This window comes from Chinchilla lanigera, unplaced genomic scaffold, assembly GCF_000276665.1.
Source record: "Chinchilla lanigera isolate Chin_1 unplaced genomic scaffold, ChiLan1.0 scaffold00137, whole genome shotgun sequence".
NCBI lineage: Eukaryota > Metazoa > Chordata > Mammalia > Rodentia > Chinchillidae > Chinchilla > Chinchilla lanigera.
Genome location: NW_004955538.1, coordinates 2,665,288 through 2,682,186, shown reverse-complemented (window position 1 = coordinate 2,682,186; position 16,899 = coordinate 2,665,288). Strand labels below are relative to the sequence as shown.

Genomic DNA, 16,899 nt, shown 5'->3' with positions numbered 1-16,899 from the left:
TTATGCAAGTAAGTTCTCAGGAAGGCATGAGGAAGTAGGAAAAGTTCTGAGAAGGTCAGATGTGGGCAAGGGTCTCAAAGGCAGACAAGTGTTCACTAAGCCACGTGGAGAGGGAGATGGCCTCCAAGGAGCCATCTGGGTGACCAGTCACTGACCTTCCCACCTCTGGCCAGAGGACAGCCCCCATCTAGAAGGCCTTCTCATTTCCAGATCTAGCTGCAGAGCCACAACAAGTGCGTTAAGTAGCATGTGGTGATCTGTAATCACTTACTCATGTCCTTCGAAGGCCCCTCGAGGCAGGAACTACAGCTGTCATGTTCACTGCCTCATCCACAGCTCCTAGCCCTCCTGCCCACGGTATCGAGCCTGAATGCCAGCAGGTGAAGTACAGCATAGTGCAGCAACCAATCGGTAAGCACGAGCAAAGAGGGGAAGTAGGGCAGAGTTTGGAGGAAGAACAGAGCCAAGGAGTACATGTGGATGAACTGAAACGTGAGCTGATAAATGACCCGGAAGTGAGAAGGAGAATCAGTGGGGCTACATGGAAAACAAAGAACAACCCTTAAGAGCCAGCAGCCAAAGCTGACGTGTCCAAAGTGAGTGCTGCAAAATGGGGAGCTCAGCAAGGCACTGGGATCGTGCAAAGGGGAGAACTAAGCAAGAAGGGACAGTAATTCAGACTGCAGAGGGCTCTGAGGGAAAGCTGGCTTATGTTCCATGTTCAATATACTCTGGTATTTTCTGTTAATAGTTAAGAGCAAAAAGCATTTTTTAAGCAGCAAAAAGAAGATTCTTCAAAGGAAGAAGTGGCGATATTCACTGTAGTTTTAGTATAAAACTTCATAGGGCATTGCTGTCATGATAAAATCAATTCCTTTCCTTCTCCTAGTACTATACACAATGTAATGTGAAAACCTTGCAGTTGAGGATAATAAATCCTGATGTCTGTCTTTTTCCAGCAAATAAGTAACAGGAGTTGGAGGATGACCACACGTCGCTCTTGATTGCATATGGCACACAACTCTGATGTGAACAATGGCTATTCTTCACGGCTGACTGGAAGGAAAAGCAACAGAAAAAACAAATACTGTAAAAGAAAAACCCACTATCTAGTCACTGAACAGAGATCCAGAAAGGAAAAAACCCTTTACACTCTACTGAAACCAGGAAAAACAGATCAGACTTGCCCTGCTATAGTTCATCCACTCTCACAGGAAAAATCCTTGAACAGGAAACTAGCACAATAAAAAGCACTACATGCCAGCACTTGCCTGAACACAAGGGTCAGTGTTCCATCTGCTGTCCAAGACAAAACACTAACACACTACGATGAACTGTAAGACTGTGTTCTGAACTTCATGTTTCTACATCTCTCTTTATTCCTGATAACCCACTACTGCCTTAATACCACGTATCTAAAGAGATCACCAAGTACATTTTAAGGTGTTTATAATGTCCTCTAACATTTCAACATTCTTATATAAATTTACTATTTCACAACTAAAATGAATACAGGACATTGTATTTGCTCAATATTTACACGTGACTCATGTCAGCACGGTTTGCCTGTTTTGCTCAATTACAACACGCTTCATCAGAGTCTGTATGTTGCACATAGTCAAGTCTGATCTATTTTTCCTGCTTTCATTTGAGGGGACAGTGACCTGGCTTCTAAATGGTCTGGAAGTTAAGCTGAAGACTAAAAGCAACATGGTTATTTTTAGACCTCTACAGGCATAAAAATACAGCACTAAACTGTGACCTACAGCTATGCACAGCAACGCATCACAGCATGCGACAGTCTCCGCTTTAGCCAGGAGCGCATCTGTGGTGCTTCTGACGGTGTTTGTCATTTCATTACCAAAGACACATCCGACGTGCTTGGGACCTGCGTCCATCGCTGCTGGCATCTTTTGCAAACAGAATGAGTGCATTCAGAAGGTAGACCATTATATAATTTGTGAAGATTCAATAGTAAGTTATTTTTGTCATTTCTTCTAGCTTACTTACAAGGTGAATTAATGAGCATTCTCTCCAAGTGAAGACATCACAACCTCATTCCTAACATAGAAAGTTGTTTATTTCAAATTCAGTTTCAGTGGGTAAATTGGGAGGCTCGTTCCTTCAAGAGAAAACACATCCTGGAGAAAGAGATGCCTGAGTGAAACAGCTTCATCACCAATTCGAGTCCACACTGGCAACAGCCCCACATCAGATTCATCAACTTGGCAGGTAAGTGCTAAGCCTTCTCTGTACAAAGCGTAAATCAAAAGTATCTGTAAACGGTACTTTCCAATGCATGAATATTTTAAACCTTCCTAAGAATTTTAATAGCAAGTGTTATTTTCAGAAATTGTTCAGTCTGTAGATTATCCCTGACTTTATGTATTTAATTGCTGTTTGGCAATATAAAAGTATTTTCAAAGCTTGGTTTTTGGCACTGACCTAGTTAGAAACGAAAAGGCTTTAATCCATGTTCTAATCTTATATTGACCTGCATATCGAACCAATGAAAAATTCATGTACTTTTCTGGAAATCTTATTGTAAATCAACAAATATTTGCTCATCAGAACCATAAAATTATATGCAAATAGATAAGTGAGAATATTTCTACAGGTTAACAATGCCACTTTTTGGCTGGATGAAGTGGCCAAGAAATGATTCCTACAAACCCACACACTGTGCCGGCTCAGATGTAGTGACAAAGACTCTGCTTCGGGAATTAAAATGGCATCTAAAGGAGCGCGAGAGATTAATACAAGAAATCGAAAATGAACAAAAAGTAAGAAAAACAGGTGTGGATTACAACTGGCTGAGAAACTACCAGAACCCTCACACAGCTATCCCAGCTACTGAACAAAGACAGCTTGAAGTTCTTTGCTCCCAAGTTCAACCCTGCCAAACTGGAACTGTTCTCAGCAGGTAAAAATACTGGGTTTTTTCTTATGTGATGAGCTACTGCCAAGTCTAACTTCCACACATATTTAGACTGAAATCTAATCTATTATTTAAATTCTTTAATGATGTGTACTAAATACCAAGTCACCAAAATCACTCTAGATAAAATGGACCAAACTGTCTATATGTATCCCACTGACAAGAAATTTTTAAAATTACAATCAAAGCTTAACTAGACACATAATATTAAGTCATGTGCAAATTATTCAAAAGGTGGGTAACTAGTACATAATTATGTTACATAAGCTATATGTTGGAGATGAAGGGATACGCCAAAAAAGTTTTCTGAAGTGAATATTCATTCCCACATTTCCCCTAGATTTCGAGAAGTTTTGGCAGAAAATGATGTACTGCCCTGGGAAATAGTCTACATCTTCAAGCAAGTTCTGAAAGACTTCCTCAGCAGCCTGGACAGAGGCAGTCCTGGAGAGAGCTCACAGGAGTCCCAGGAGACAGGCTGTCCCCTTCCCTCTGCACTCCCAGGTGACCATGCCCAAAGTGCAGACAGAGATGAAATACCCACTATTTCTAGTTATGTAGACAGAAACACAAAGAACAGGTTCCCATCATGTTCACACAGAATATGGAACCTACCGCATTATTATCCACCAAATTAGGAATGCACCAATAACCAGCAATTTTTATGACCACCTTAGCATCAGAGTTCTTATGATGAATACAAAAAATGTGACTTCAAGTTTGTTTCACGGTAAAAGCTAAAATTCCTATGGATGTATCCTGTCTTATATAGTAGTCTTTTCTCAACCATTCTAAATATGCAATGTTCCATTTAATAGTATACTTTTAACTAAAATGTTTCCTAAATATTTTTTTAAAATGTTTGAAGTATTTTGTTATGCCTCAAACACATCTCACTAAGGCAATTCAGTATGAAGTTTGATGGATTCTGTGTGAAACTTAGCTAATCTTGACTTTGATTCTAAAAAACCTATGTACAGAATAAATGCTTGATGTAAATTTTATCTTTACAACACTGAAATGAAGAGGTCAACGCTGCATCACATGTCACTCTCAGTGAGGACAGGGGAAGAGACAGTGAGGAGGAAATGGCATGCAATTTAAACAGAACAGTGCTTTATCTGGACACCCAGACTAATTTTTAATCACAATAACTTGTACCTCAAAATTAAAGGAAAATAATTAAAAATCACAGGTCTATATTATTTCAGTTAAAAAAAGGTCTGATTAAACAGTAGTAGCTGCTATTATCAAAGAAAAACATTTGCCAAGCACTGTGGTTCATGCCTACAATTCCAGCACTTGGGAGGCTGAGGCAGTAGGACCACTGAGTTTGAGACCAGCCTGGGCTACACAGCAAGATCATATCTCAAAATGTAAATAAATAAATAAATAAATAGTTTTAAAAAGAAAAACATTCAATGCTGACACACAATTTAAATCTACACTATGCTCATGTAAAACACTTTGTAAATTCATCATTTCATTACTTCACTGAACTATAAGTTAGGTTTCTATTTTTTGATAAAGAACTAGAATCATTTGCTTGTTTGTTTGTTGAGACAGGGGCTTGCTGTGTAGAGTTCAGGTTGGCCTAGAACTCACTATGTAGGCCAGGCCGGCCTCAAGCTCATGAGGGTCCTCCTGCCTCGGCCTCCTGAGTGCTAGGATTACAAGCGTGTGCCACCACACCTGGCTAAGAATCTTTACCATTCTTAATACAGGTAAGACCAGAGACTCCTCAGGCACCTTCAGAACATCTATAACTTTGTATGTTTAGATTTTGGTTTTCTTTCATCTAAAAAGGAAAAATTCAAGATCAGACCTAAAAAAGAACGTTTTAAAACTCTGCTTCTAACCCTTTTCTCCCTGCACTCCTGGCCAGCTACTTGTATACCAGTGATGCCGAACTTCTCAGAGCTTTCAAAAATAGGAATGGCCCACTGTGGCTCACAAGCCAGAGGTTCACCACCACTGCTCTATACCACTTTCAACAGGTCTCAATTTGTTCTTAAATACCAACCATGGAATAAATAAATAGTGTCCATCTGGCCAGATTTCATAAGAGAAGGGAAACAGAAGCACGACCCTAAGTGCATCTAAAATAAAGACACCTCTCACTGTTGCTCCCTTTCTGTTCTGTGTTTATGACACGACTACCTTGGGCTCCTTCAATCACAGCAAGATTGTTTAGAGTGGAAACTATTTGTGGGAGGTGAATGTCCCCAAAGCACACAATTGCTTCTTGTGCAGTGAACACAGAAAATAGCAAACACGAGTTTTAAGAAAATACCATGCCTTTGGAGTTTGCCTCTGAAATCCAGTACTAGAGCTGGTAGCCCTTCACTCTGTCAGGAATGAGGTGCCCTGGTTCAGGGCCCACAGCACCACAATCATCCTCCACACCTTGGCCAGCACTTCCTGGGCAGGACAATGCTCCATGCTCAGACAAGATGTTTTTTCCCAAATCTCCCATTTAAAAGCTCACCAGCTGTGCCAGCTGTGACAGTGTGCTCCTCCAATCCCAGCTCCTCAGAACGCCAAGGGGGGAGAACTACCTGAACGCAGGAGCTTGAGCCTAGCCTGCACAGTAGAGTGAGACTCCAGCTCAAAAAAAAAACAAACAGCGAGCTCACTGTGGCTGAGGAAGCCATAGACAGTGGTGTCACTCCACCAACCAAGATGAGGAGGTACAGCCCGCACTGAGTCACCACGGAGGAGCTAGTCCACTTCACCGCAGACTGTGAAAGGGAGTGGACGAACACAGAGTTTTGAGTTTCTCTCTCTCTCTCTCTCTCTCTCTCTCTCTCTCTCTCTCTCTCTCGCCACTTTATTGTTGGCAGGACCTAAAAATTGTATTTCTCAAGAGCTTTAGTTTAGAAAGCTTAAAATCATAATAGTGTCTTTTTGTTTGTTTGTTTGTTTCATCTTTTCGAGACAGGGTCTCACTATGCAGTCCAGGCTGGCTTTGAGCTCGCTTCGTAGCCCAGGCTGGTCTCGAACTCACAATAATCCTCCTGCCTCAGCCTCCCAAGTGCTGGGATTACGGGCGTGTGCCACCACACCCAGCCTATAATTGTTTCTAGAAAATCAACAAATCAAATAGAAATTTTAAAACAACTTTCTGAATGATAAAGATCCAAGTTTTTATGCACTGGGCTGTTTATAACACCTAGAACATGTTTTTGACCTGGTGAAGCAACCTGGGTCAAAAACATAAAGAATAAAAAGGGGGAGGACTCCTGGAAATGCTCAGGAATATTTTGGCAAGAGAAAGTGGTGTAAGTACAGTAGCTAAGAATTTTGTAAATAGTAAGAAGTAAATAAATTCATGTAAAAGTACCCTGCATGTTACCTAACATAACACGCTGTCAAACGGTAACATTATGAACTAGCCCAACCCAATCACATGAAAGCCATTTTCCTACATGCCAGGCACATGTGCATTCACATTTGATCCTGACCCTGCTCCCCCTAGCGGGGTAACAGCCTCAGGTCTATTATGTGTCCTGCCCAGCAAGGGAACTGGCAGTGCTCCGGGCTCACACCCAGCCCATCAAACCTCACTAAACTACCTTCTGTGCTCCGAATGCGAAAAGCCAGTTGCCAGCTGGACTCTTCCCCTTTGTATGCTCACAGGCAACTTAAAATCAACAAGCTCAAAATGAAAATTGTAAAGGTTGGTTTGTTTTCTAGTCAGGGGTGGTGGAGCACACCCGTAATCCCTGCACTCAGGAGGCTGAGGCAGGAGGACTAGAAGTGTGAGGCGAACTTGGGCTACACAGTGAGCTCAAGGCTAGCCTAAACTACATAGAGAGACCCTGTCTCAAGGAAAAAAAACAAAACCAAGGGTTATTTCTTTTCTAGAAGAACTATAACTCAAGACAGGAACTAACCAATACATACACCATCAAAACAACATCCAGCTGGATGTGGTGGTACATACTAGTAATCTCAGCATTTGGAAGGAGGCAGAAGGACTGCCACAAGCTCAAGGCCAGCCTGGTTTACACAGTGAGTTCAAAGCCAGGCTGAACTGAATAGGGAGACACTGTCTCAAAAAAAAAAATAAAACAAAAAATCCAACCCACATACATAAAGCATAACTCCTCTCTTCAACAACTAGCATTTTCCATCTCAGTAAGTGACAGCAGTACCTACCCATCCAATTCTACAAGCCAGAATACCAGCACCACTCTGGTGCCCTCTGCATAGAGAAGGGCCGAAACAACAATCACACGCTGCGAAGATGGGGGGAAACTGGGTTTCTGTTAGCAGAAGTATGACTTTAGAAACATGGTCTTAGAGGAGGAAAGGAGGTGAACCAGACTAGAGAGACCAAGAAAGACGATGGGGAGGACTCTCCAGCTCTCCAGGGTTGCAGGAAGCTTCTCCAGGATGTGGACAGTTGCACAGGGCCCATAATAAAGAGCCTCTCGTGGGACCACTCCACACAGAATGAAAAGTAAAAGCAGAAACTGCAAGGTATCTCCAAGATACAGAAATATGCCAGAAGGCAGTAAAAAAAAAAGAGCAGCTGATGGAGCAATGTTCAGCGTGCCATGACTGTGAGTCTAACTTGTACCCAACAGTAGTCTGTCCCAAGAAAAGTCACACAGGTATTCAAGGAGCCTCAAGTGTGAGCGTCCACTCAAGTTTGATCATTCCATAAATACTAACTGAGCAGTGTGCCAAGCATGGTGGCACACCCCTGTGTTCCCAGCACTCAGGAGGCTGAGGCAGGAAGACTGCTGTGACTTTGAGACCAGCTTGGGCTACAAAAGCAAGTTCAAGGCTAGCCTGCACTACATAACAAGACCCTATTTCAAAAAAACAAAACACAAAAAATAAATAAATAAAATTAACTGAGCAGTGTCCTTATACCAGGCATTCTTCTAAGTGCTCGATTACTGGGTAGGAAGCCAGCAGGCCAACACGGAAAGTACTTGTAATAACCCAAGCAACTGTGAGCCACACTAATGCTGGAAACTGGCATACTTACCAGGACACCCTGGTTTCTACTGCACTGTTTGATTGTGTCCCTGCATTCACAAATGCACACACACACACACACACACACACACACACACACACCCCTTAGAGAATCCACTATGGCCAGAGGAGGGAGACAGTGAAACCCTCGTGTGTCTAGAACAAGGACTTGGCGTGTCAGTCCTCTGTCAGTCCTACTAGGGCAACTCATTCATTCAAACAGCTGCACTCCTTGTGTCAGGCACAGTACTAATGGTGTGTCCTCAGTAAGTTCTTCTGTGGGGAAAAAAACAAATAACTCTCAAAAAAAAGAAATGCATGCACAGAGTGCTAAGCAAGTTGCTGTCCACTTGTTTTGTTTCTGTGCCACAGGAGATTGAACCCAAGGCCTTTACACTGAGCCACATCTCAGCTTTTTTGCTCTTTATTTTTGTACTGAGGCAGGGCCTTGCTAAGCTGCTAAAATGCCAGTTGGGCTTGAACTCCTGCCTCCACCTCCCAGAGTGCTAAGATTACACATACATTACGCACCACCACACCTGGCTGTTTGCTGAGGAGGGCCCACTCCCTGTTTTGCCTCTGACTGTCCAGCTGCTCCTTCCCAGTCTCCTCTGCCCATTCCATCTGACCAGCCTCTAAACACCAAGCACCCTGCCTGGGCCTGGAGCTCTGTGCTCTATGCAGACCCACTAAGGGGACCTGGCACCTACAGTTGGAGTGCTGTTGCCTCAAAGCTTCAAACCCCCACACGCCTAGTTTCAGACAGACTGCTTTCTTCAACTCCAGACTGACCCTCCTGCCTCAGTGGGATTATGATACCCACACCACACTCCGCCATCCCACAGCCTTGCCTTTCTCACTGATGCCAACACCTTTGCTGCTCAGCCAGAAATCTTCCTCTCATCCGTGATCACCTCCCCACGAACATCCTATAACTAGTCCAGCAACAATGTCCTTGCCTTTGTCTCAAGCACAAATCCCAAACCCAGCCACTGCTTACTACTCCACTCCCTTCTTAGTCTAAATCACCATTTTCTCCTGTCTGAATGATATACTACTTGAAGTTCCCCAGGAAACAGAATCCACGGGCCACAGACAGGCTTATTTCAAGGAATTAGCCCACACGATTGTAAATGTGCAAGTCCTGTGGGTCAGGCTGGAAGGCTGGACACCTGGGAGAGAATGCCAGAACCCTTCTTGCTCAAAGGAGGCTGGTCTTGCTATATTCAGGTCTTCCACTGACTGACCCACCCACATCATCCAGGGTAACCTGCTCTACTCACAGTCCATCAACTCAAGCATTAACCTCATTCAAAACACCTCCACAGAAATATTCAGAGCAACATTTCACCATGTCATTTCACCATGGTGCAGCCACTATGGTGCAACTATGGTGACACACAAACTAGCCACTAAGGTGCAGCCATGGTGGCACATAAACTAGCCATCACAGATGCCATCAACCCTGATATCCCTGTTTCTACCCACAGCCCCCTTCAACCATACAGCAGCAATCCTACCAGAGCCAGATGTCACCACATCACCAGTCACCCTAAAACCCCAATGCCTGCTCCAGTGGCTCCAGGCTGTCAAAGACAAAGCAGCAAAGTTCTCATGATGACTTCAAATATGACTCATGAGCCCCATTACCTCTCCAGCCTCTTCTAGCATCTTCCATAATCATTCTACTCCAGCTGTGCTCAGCAGACACAGGAGAAATGTGACATGCTTTTAACCCATGGGAAAACTACCTAGTAAACTCATTGTTAAATAAACAAAACGTCTTTAAAAAACATGGACTTTGTGAATGTGTTAGCTTTCCACCACTATAACAAAATACTTAATTTTTTTTTGAGACAGGGTCTCACTACATACTACACACTGGCCTTAAACTATGTAGTCCAAGCTGGCCTCAAACCTGCAGCAATCATCCTGCCTCAGCCTCCCAAGTGCTGGGATTACAGGGGTGCCCTACCATGCCCGATCCTGAACAATTAATTTAGAAAAGGTTTATTTCAGCTCAGTTTCAGAGATTCCAGGCCATGACCAACTGGCCCCATTACTGCAGGCCTCTAATGAGGCAGCGCCCATGGTGGAAACATGGAGAACAGAACCACTGAGCTCACAGCCAGAAAGAAGTGGGGCTGAGTCCTCCGATTCCTTTCAAGGCCACAGCCCCGATGACCTCACGGTCTCCGGTGGGGCCCACCTCTCAACAGTTCCACCATCACAGCAAGGCCAACAGCACTGCCATGGGGCCCAAGGCTTCAACACATGGGCCTTTGGGAGACGTAAGATCCAAGCTACAGCAAGGTGATGAGAAAACAGAAACCCTCAGAGGGCAACAGAGCCGTGCTAACATCCGTGTGAAACCCAAATACTGAAAGGTAACACTGCAAAATTTAAAGGGTCAAACATCCACTAAAATATGCAGGGCCAGCTTCTTAACTTCTCTGTTTCTCCACTTCCTCAAAGTCTGTTGGGAGCCTGCCGCCCCATTCAATATCCAGCAAGGCAGGCCTTCTGCTTCCAGAAGAAATACCAAGGGGGGAAACTGAGATGAAGAAAAAGGGATCTGGGTGAAAAAAACATCAGCCACTGGGATGTGAAAGCTCTCCAGGGCAAGCTCTCTCTGGTACAAATCACATTTTAAGGTGTTGAGTCAAAGATGCAAAAAGCAAGAATTGAACAAGACCATCATGAGCCAGCAGTTAATGAGTCATGAAGACAGCACAAGCTCCACTGCAGAAGGCCCAGCACGAAGAAGCACATGCAGGAGGACGGTGGGAGTGAGGTGTGGCTCCCATCCACACAGAAGCCTGTGGACTGTGACCCCACTGAACGCAGGGCTGACAACCTGAGAAAACACAAAACAACACAGCGAGACACAGAGTTCTTCTCCATGGGTCAAGGTGCAAAAACAGAGTGAGGGAAGTCAAAAGCATTGAGACGCACTGTGTAAGGTACCAATTCCCCACTAGGAATGTAATCACTAGGTACTGCAAACACACCAACTTTTATAGTTAACCCCAAAAAAGAAACAGAAAAGTAAGGACCAAAGAGCGTAACACAAACTAGTCCAAATGTGAATTACAAAACAGGGCCTCCCTGGAGAGAGGAACCCGGAACCCCCACAACTGCTGGGAACTTCATCTGCAAAGCCCCACCACTCACACGTAGTTCCCCAGCCCCTTCCACCAAGCACCAGCCTCACCAGAGGAATTCAACACTGTTTCCAGAGGGAGACAGATCCCTGCGACCATCTACTCACACGCACACCCGCACATACACCTCACAGAGCCATTCCCTCAACCACACACACATGCCAGTGGGTATTTTCTAACTCACTGTTTTTAATACTAGTGGCCACTGTTCTTTAAGCTACCTGACTCCTCAGAGGACACCAGTGACTAGTTCACTGCACACACGTTAAAAAGGAGAGCCAGACCTGTGGCAGCCTGCCTTCGCCTGTGCCAACTCTTCTCCCTGCCATCCAAGCCTCAGGCAGCATTATCCCTCACTGGAAAGACATTATCAAGCTCTATCTGAGCCCCCAGGGTGAGCTAAGCTTCATGGCTCATTCCCTTCCATCTGAATCCCAGTTCTACAACCCTGTTAAGTGTCCTGATGTAATGCTGCCATAGCAAGTGTCCACAAACCTGGCAATTTAAAATACCACAAACTGACAAGCACAGGGGAACATGCTGGAACCCTCGCTACTATTCAGGAGACCAAGCCAGGAGGCTCACAAGTTCAAGACTAGCCTGGGCAACTTAGTGAGATCTTGTCTCAAAATAAGAAGAGCGGGAGATATAGCCTTGGGTTTAATCCTCAGAACTGGAAAACACACACACACACACACCACAAAAATTATCTCACAAGTCCAGGTGGACCCAGCTGGCCCCTCTGCTCGGGGTCCCACAAGGCCAGTTTTGGCAGGGTTGCATCTGGACTGACAGCACCTTCAAGCTGTCACCAGACTCAGATCTCTTATGCTTTCCATACAGACCCTTCTGACAACAGTGTTTTGAATCACTCAAATCTCGGGACTTCAGGGGCTGGGGATTTAGCTCAGCGGCAAAAGCGCCTGCCTGGCAAGCGCAAGGTCGTGAGTTCGGTTCCCGGTACCAGAGAAAAAAACCAAAAAAAAAAAAAAAAAGAGCAAGCAAATAAACAGGCAGAAAAAGTAGGAAACCAACAGCAAGTAAATAATATGATAATGATAAGTCAACACATATCGGTTATAACTATAAATGTAAATGGCCTCAATTCTCTAGTCAAAAGAAATAGACTGGCAGAGTGGATTAAAAAACAAAATCCAACAATATGCTGTATAAAGGAAACACATTTCACTCAAAAGGAAATCCATAGACTGAAAGTCAAAGGAGGGAAAACAATCCTCCATGCAACAGGAACCCAGAAAAAAGTAGGTGTAGCTATTCTGTTAGCAGACAATGTAAACTTCAAACCGACAACAATCAAAAGAGATAAAGAAGGTCACTACATACTAGTCAGGGGAAAACTGCAAGAGGATGAGGTAACAATCATAAATATGTATGCACCAAATACTGGCGCTCCAAATTATATAAAACAAATTTTAACAGGCATCAAAAAGACAAAAAGCAAACAAACAAACAAAAAGAACTAGGGGGGTAGGATAGAAATACAAGGATAGATATCATTTGGGTGTTTTTGTTTTTGTTTTTGTTTTTGCAATATTGGACCCCCCCATTCATACCAGGTAAGCATTCTACCACCCAGCCCCAAGTACTAGAAGTTTTAAAAACCAGTCTTAAGTGGTTAAATTGACATTTTAATCTCTTCTTTTAGTTTCTCACAAGGTCAATAATATGTACATTCCCATGTCACAATCCGTTATTTTAAAAAATACATTTTGCCCACTAAGTTTAAAGAAGTTAGGCTGGGGATATAGCTCAGTGGTACAGTGCCTACCTGGCAAGTGCAAGGTCCTGAGTTTGATTCCCAGTACCAAAAAATAAAAAGAAGTACTAGAACATAAGTAGAGGAGGTGGCACAGGATCATTTACCAGAATGATTCAAGGAAATAAACTGTGCAAAAATATAAACAAATCCCACTCTACAGCTGCATGAGGGGTCCTTTTGTTCCCTCCATGCCTTTGAGAAAGAAAATGACCAAAGATCTCAAGTTCCACTAAGGACTCTGGCTTGCAGCAACACACTAAAACTTGATCCGCAGTCTGGGCCTAATTAGATGCAACCTAAAAAGAGTAACTTAAAAATTTTTAAATGGGGCTGGAGATTTAGCTCAGTGGTAGAATACTTGTCTGGCAAGTGTGAACCCTGGGTTCAATCCTCCACACCAAAAAAAAATTTTTTTAAAGCAAAAGGAACAAAAAACCCAAGGCAACTAAAAATTTTAGAACAGTTCAGCACAATACTCACATCTGTAATCCCTAGGCACTGGGGAATCTACAACAGGAAGATGGCAAGTTCAGGCTGGCCTGTGCAACACAGCAAGACCCTACCTCAAAATGAAAAGTAGCAAAAGGGTGGGAGATGTAACTTAGTGGTTCAACCTCCAGTACTGCAAAAAAAGAAATTTTTTTAAATTAATGAACAAAATCAACCTCCAGTACTGCAAAAAAAGAAATTTTTTTAAATTAATGAACAAAATCACCTTCCCATCCAGGGTGCTAAACTTGAGTGAAGGGACTGTTGAGCTGCTCCAAGATGGAGGAACTTCTCACACTGGGTTTCATTAAAAACATGGTAATTAGGCCTCTCTTCTAGACTGGACAGATGGTGTCCTCCTTTTTTTTATTTCAATTAAATCCATGCACACAGAGTAACAGAGCAGCTACTTATGCCATGGAATCATGACAGGAGGAGAACTAGTAAAACAGAACAAAAACTTGGCACTCCTTCCTACTCCTTGATGTTTACCTAAATGAAGGAAAGATGATGTCCACACAAAAGCTTACACCTAGAAATCCACAGCACCTTTATTCATAACTGAATAACTTGCAGTTACCAAGATGTGCTTTCGTACCTACCTACATCCAGACAAACTATCAAGTCATGAAAAAGACAAGGTGGGGGGTAACCCTCAAATGCAGAGCTAAGAAGCCAGTCCAAAAGGTTCACACACTGCAATGATTTCAACTGCTGAGCACACTGGGAAAGGCACAACTGTGGAGGCAGGTAAAAAAAAAAAGATCAGCAGCTGCCAGGCGCTGAAGGGAAGAGGGGCGGAGCACAGACCATTCACAGGCAGTGAAGCTAACCTGTACCATGCCAGGACGGTGATGGATACACCTCATCCCTCCCCCAAAACCGTAGTACATACACTGGGAGAGACCCGAGGTCAGCTCCACACTGGGTGACGTCTGCACTGGCTCCTCAGGGCAGCACGCACAACACACTGACACAGGCGTTAGTAACGCTGTAAGCGGGAAGGAGACGCTGCTCAACATTTCTGGAATGCGAAAAGTAGCTTCAAAAAGTACAATCTATTAACAATTTTTTAAAAAAATTCTGACAGACTACTGCGGAGACTGCTCGCTGTGGGGAAATGCTAACCCGCCCGAGTCAGGGGTGGGACCTGTGTGGCGACAGCTGGTGGCCACTGGAGCAGCTGTGAGGGCTGTGCTCAGCGGGCAGCTCGGACGCCAGCCGCAGCGCCTCCCCGCACCCCACCTCCTGAGGTCGCCCCCGCCCCAAGGGCACACGCCCTCCGGGCACCCCCACGCCCAGGCACCCCCACCCCCGCACGCACCCCTCCCCCCAGGTACCCCGCCCACCTCCCGAGGCCCGGAGGGGCGGAAGCGGGGGAAGGGGCCGCCTCCTCGTGCAGCGTCTCCTCCCTGGCCGCTTCGGCCGGGAAGGCAGGCGGCAAACCCAGCAGCTCCACATTGGTCACCGTCTTGCCGATAGTGAACCAGTCGTTAATCTGGTCAACGGTAAGCTTGCGCAGCATGCTAGCGGCCGCCTCAACTGCCTGGCTCTGGTGGCGGTGGCGGGAAAAGCCGCAACGTGACTGCCACGCTGCCGCGACCGTTCCAGAAGCCCCGCCCCACACGCGACCCTCCAATCAGAACGGGACAGTGAGGGGGCGGGGCCAGGAGGCCGGGCACGGGGCCTGCCCCACACAGACGCGCGGAGCCTGATGGGAGCTGCTTCCCACTGGCCGCCTCGCGCAAGGCCTGCCGGATACTCAACTCCGTCCGAGCGAGGGTGGTAGAGGCGGAGGGTCCAGATGCGTAGTTTTGGGCATTTGGGCTGCGGGACATTTACCAAGCACCGGCCTGGGCCTGGCCCAGTGCGACCCTGAGGCCCCGACCCCGCAGAGAGGGTTTGGTTGGCGTTGTGGGGCCGCACCACCGGCTGCTGACACCAGAACTCCTGCTACCCCCTGTGTAGGAGGAGAAGGGCTAGGAGGCCGTCGGGGAGGCTTCTTCAGGACCCGGAATGGAAGGGAGGAAAAGCAGGAAGGAGGCCAGGGAGAGAGGAGCACAAGCCAAGGGAGCCACGAATGGACGTGAAGGAACGGGCTGGGGGCTCGGTGGAGGGCCTGGAAGGTCTTCGGGCCAGAAGAGAAGTAAACAAATTGCTCTTGCTTTGTGAATCTGCGTCTCCGAAGGCAGTGCCCTACGCACAGCGGGACAAGAACCCGTGTGGGTGTCCCGGGTGCGCCATGACCTTAACGCAGACCAGACAAGCTTCCTCTTTCAGAACGTATTGAATAACAATACATTCACAAGTTACCTGTCTCGCCAGCATTAACTGGTTAAATATTCTAGATCTCCCTTGGTAATAATGAGTAGGGCAATCATGATTTCTTTTTTTCCAGTATAAAAACAAGCAAAGCACAGGGTCTCCCTCTGTAGTCTAGGCTGCCCTGGAACTTACTATGAAGCCCTGGCTGGCCTCAAACTCTAGATCCTCCTGCCTCAGCCTCCTGAGTACTGGGATTCTAAGCCTGTGCCACCATGCCCTGCTTCCCGTCTTATTAGTAACTCAAGTTACACACTACCCACAATACTATATGTTGCAGATGGTTAATAAAGAGCTAAACGCAGCACAGTGTTTAAATAAGCCTGTAGAGTCACTGGTAAGGCACGCAGATGCTTCTGTGAGAGCACAGATCAGGGGTCTACAGGCAGAACCTGGCCGCATAGCTGTGGAGGCGCAGGCCCAAAGCTGTTAAGCAAAGGCAAAGCCCCAGTCTGCATGGAGGCAGTTTCAACAGTATCGGTTTGAGGCAGGCCATGTGTGCATCAGAAGCAGGAGAGACCATCCGGAGCTCAAGGCCCAGCGACAGATGGAGGTTCCTTGCCTGGCAATTTTCCTGAGCAAACCTTGTGGTAAGTAGGTGATAGGTGATCAAGTGATGGGGCCAGTGGTGCCGCCATACCAGCTGTGGGGTATTCCTCTTTTATAAGTCTCAGGTGGTAGCCAGGCCCTGCGGCACCCACCTATGATCCAAGCACTTTGGCAGGCTAAGACAGGAGGATCTCAAGTTCAAGTCCCACGTGGGTAAATTTCTCAAGACCCTGTCTTAAAAGGGGAGAGGGGAGTCTGGGGATGTACCTCAATTTGATCAGATGAGATCGGGCACGTTCAGGGTGGTATGGCCGTAGATGATGTACCTCAATTTGAAAGCCCTGGGTGTGAACATAGTACCAAGCCAGATGTGGTAGCACACGCTTGTAATTGTAACATTCAGGAAGCTGAGGCTGGAGGAGTTTTGTGAATTTAAGACCAACTGGGGCTATATAGTTCAAGGCCAGCCTGAACTGTATAGCGAGACCCTGTCTCAAAAAAGAAAATCACAGTACCAAGAAAAAACTCTCAGGTAAGGGGTTTGTATCTGGTATGTCTGATAAGCTCATGTGTCTGGTTTTTCTGCTATTATTTGGTATCCCCATGTCCGTGTGCTTCCAATTGAATTCAATAAGTTAATTTTTTTTTTTTTTTTTTTTTTTTTT

The 16,899-nt window shown here is 45.5% G+C and overlaps 2 protein-coding genes across 5 annotated transcripts in view; one reads left to right on the top strand and one right to left on the bottom strand.

Moving 5' to 3' along the window:
- Positions 1-14,968, bottom strand: part of Tdrd9 (tudor domain containing 9) — an 82,587-nt gene extending 67,619 nt beyond the window's left edge. For all 4 annotated transcript variants that reach the window (XM_005410819.1, XM_005410820.1, XM_013507899.1 and 1 more), the window contains exon 1: positions 14,713-14,968. In XM_005410819.1, the coding sequence (XP_005410876.1) occupies positions 14,713-14,888 (176 nt within the window). In that variant the 5' untranslated portion in view covers positions 14,889-14,968. The remainder of the gene's footprint in view (positions 1-14,712) is intronic.
- On the top strand, positions 2,109-3,729 carry Rd3l (retinal degeneration 3-like). Its single transcript, XM_005410817.2, has 3 exons — positions 2,109-2,232; positions 2,618-2,923; positions 3,279-3,729. The coding sequence occupies exons 2-3, from the start codon at positions 2,625-2,627 to the stop codon at positions 3,574-3,576; spliced, it is 597 nt and encodes a 198-aa protein (XP_005410874.1). The 5' UTR covers positions 2,109-2,232; positions 2,618-2,624; the 3' UTR covers positions 3,577-3,729.
- Positions 14,969-16,899: the final 1,931 nt, after the last annotated feature.

What these genes read in the sequence shown, in the direction of transcription:
- Rd3l (XM_005410817.2), top strand. Translation starts at nt 2,625, where the DNA reads ATGCCACTTTTTGGCTGGATGAAGTGGCCAAGAAATGATTCCTACAAA. An exon ending in ACTGGAACTGTTCTCAGCAG is followed by an intron (nt 2,924 to 3,278) that starts GTAAAAATACTG and finishes CATTTCCCCTAG; the next exon opens with ATTTCGAGAAGTTTTGGCAG.